The sequence below is a fragment of the Odontesthes bonariensis genome, chromosome 14 (assembly GCF_027942865.1).
Source record: "Odontesthes bonariensis isolate fOdoBon6 chromosome 14, fOdoBon6.hap1, whole genome shotgun sequence".
Lineage (NCBI taxonomy): Eukaryota > Metazoa > Chordata > Actinopteri > Atheriniformes > Atherinopsidae > Odontesthes > Odontesthes bonariensis.
In genome coordinates, this window is record NC_134519.1 from 5,308,374 (window position 1) to 5,311,073 (window position 2,700).

The 2,700-nt window shown below is 47.8% G+C and overlaps 1 protein-coding gene across 1 annotated transcript; it reads right to left on the minus strand.

Moving 5' to 3' along the window:
* Positions 1–1,546: 1,546 nt before the first annotated feature.
* rnf182 (ring finger protein 182) lies at positions 1,547–2,401 on the minus strand. Its single transcript, XM_075483025.1, has one exon. It carries the CDS (start codon positions 2,399–2,401, stop codon positions 1,547–1,549), a length of 855 nt encoding a protein of 284 aa, XP_075339140.1.
* Between the last annotated feature and the right edge of the window lie 299 nt (positions 2,402–2,700).

The window sequence follows — 2,700 nt, forward strand, 5'->3', positions numbered from 1 at the left end:
GGGCCGTAAGACCACAAGCATGCAAATGGGAAGACAATTTGTCTCGATACCTAACTTACCGCACTTACTCTGGCACTAGTTATGCTCTTACCTGTTTGGTTTTGGAAGGAAATGCACTTATGATTTCTTGTGACCTGAAGTTTTTTTGCCTACCGATGTGGAACACAGTTACTGTAAGTCGCTTTGGTTAAAAGCATCTGGAAAAAAATAAAATGACCGTAATGTAAGTCAAATTTCATAAACGATATTGCTAATATGGGATGTCACACAGCTTCATTTCAAAAGAGGCGAACTATCCCTTTAAAGGATTTTTAAAATTTTTTTTTACCCTCGATACTTTCAGTGTTTGTCTTTGCCATTACTGCTGTCTTGTGCCCTGACACTGAACAAATAAACTGAACTGAACTGGATAGAAATAAATCACATTACATTACTGGAGTTGTTTTTTTTAAATAATCTAATTTAGTTTTTTCCACAGGCAACAGGAACATTCAGAAGGAGCACTGCCAAAGCAATAATGGGAGATACCTCACTGGCTTCCCGCCCTCAGACTTCCAGATGTGCACGTGCACATATCTGTGAATTCTATTATCATCATAAACCAAACAAAAATCACCCATAAGGCACTCACTGGAACAGCTTACCATTTTATTTCTTGTTCAGACGATCGATGTCCTGTTCATAATGCGATGCTTCCCTTTGATTCTTTTAATCATAGAAAACATGTTTTCTCTCTGATTTAGCAGCATCCTTCTGTTACAGGATTCAACATCTTACAAACGGTGCAAACGTTACAGCTGATGCATTCGTGACACGATCTTCCACAGTTGATTCCACAACTGTCAGATAACAAAACCACTGCTGTCAAAATAGTCATCATTTACTCCTTGATTTCATCCGGGTTTCTCACGACGTCATCGCGTGAGTGATCGAACATTTAGAACACAACGGGGTAATATGTTGGTTATAAACCTAAAATAAAATGTACAGATCAACGTGGATAATAAGGAAAAGCTCCAAACTGTGAGCTTCGTTTGAAATGCTCTTTCTTCTCTTTACAAATAAAGAAAAGGAGATTTTTGTCCGCTGTTCAAGTAATCCTCCACATGGTTGGTTACATAAGGTTTAAATGTGGGCTGCAGATAAGGGTCCCAAGTGGGTTTGTCTGCAATTTCCACGGTGGCCTCACCTGTGTTTGCCCTTATGGGTTTCAAAGTGCAACTTGAAGGGTTAGGGTTACCCTAAGCCTTAAATTATTCCAAAGGCAATACAGATAAACACATCACACAAAGTAAAAGAATGTTCACATTCAAATTGGCTAAATGCAAAGTCCAACTAAAGCCACACAGCAGCTTGAAACCCATATGGGCAAACACAGGTGGGGCCACCATGGAAACTGCGGACAAACCCACATGGGACCCTTATCTGCAGCCTGAATTTAAACCTAATGGGTCACACATGGACATGCTGGCTGGGCCTCAGTGAATTCTGGAGATCTATTGTCAAGCATGTCCAAAGCAAACCGTTGCCCAATCGTTTGGTCCCATTATGGTGGTATGCAGTCCCACAACTCATGGCAGATACACTGGCAGAACCCGTAGACCATGATCACGACGAGGCTGGCGGGAACCAAACTCACCAACAGCACCCCGACTGTTGTCTTCTGCATGATGAGCAGGTAGACCCCCATCGGCAGCGAGCTAAAGTACAGGAGCCCCAGCACCCACACCAGCGCCCGGGCCGAGGTCTGGCACAGGAGGGCCGCACAGTTCCACACAGTCCACCTCTGCGTTATGGAAACCATAGAGTCTGGACTGGACGAGCGGTAGACCTGGTTCGACGTGTGAGACCCGGGCGGAGGGTGATGGAGGTCTTGGGTGGACGCGGATGCTGGCGGAGGCTCCATGATGGTGATGACTACAAAGTTGGGGGAGCTTCTGATGGTGGAGTAGGTGGTAGAGGAGGGGTTGGTGGATATGGAAGAAGGGGGCATCAGCGATGGGCTGCTGCCCATCAAGGAGCTCAGTCGCCTCGGGCTGAGGAGTAGCTCTGTGGTTGTGTCCTGGTAGAGGTGGAGGTTCCTCTGATTCCTGCTCTGGAGGGCCAGCGTCGCGACAACGTTACAGTCATCCGGCAGGCTGCTGACAGCCTCCCCCGATAGTCTGGTTACATAGCGACAGAATGGACACACCAAGGCGTTTGGAGGGGACTCACCCAGGTCAAGGATCTTGGTCAGGCACTTGGAGCACAGGCGGTGGCAGCACTCGAGCACCTTTGGCCTGCGAGTCCCCAGGTTGTAAGCAGAGTAGCAGATCTTACACTCCAGCTCTTCGGTACTCAGGATATCCAGGTAGCCGCAGCCGCCACTGCCATCCTCAGTGCTTTGCAGCTCAAGCATCATCCTGTCATCGAGGTTTATCCTCTGTGGAGATCAGCGGGTACTTCCAACCGAGATCTAAGATCCGGAGTCGGCGCAGGGAGGCACAGCAAGCCGCTCACAGACAGGGACGGCAACAAAGGTCCACTTAACCGACGGCGTACAGTTCATTGTATCTGACCATGAGGCTCCTGCACTCTGTGTGTGAGAAAGAGAGGTTCAGCTCCAGCTCAGGTTCTGGCCTCTGTGGTTAGCTCGCCTCCGAGCAGTTGGGGTGACTGACTTCGTTTGGGGGCAAAAGAAAAAAACCTTTCATGGGCCGC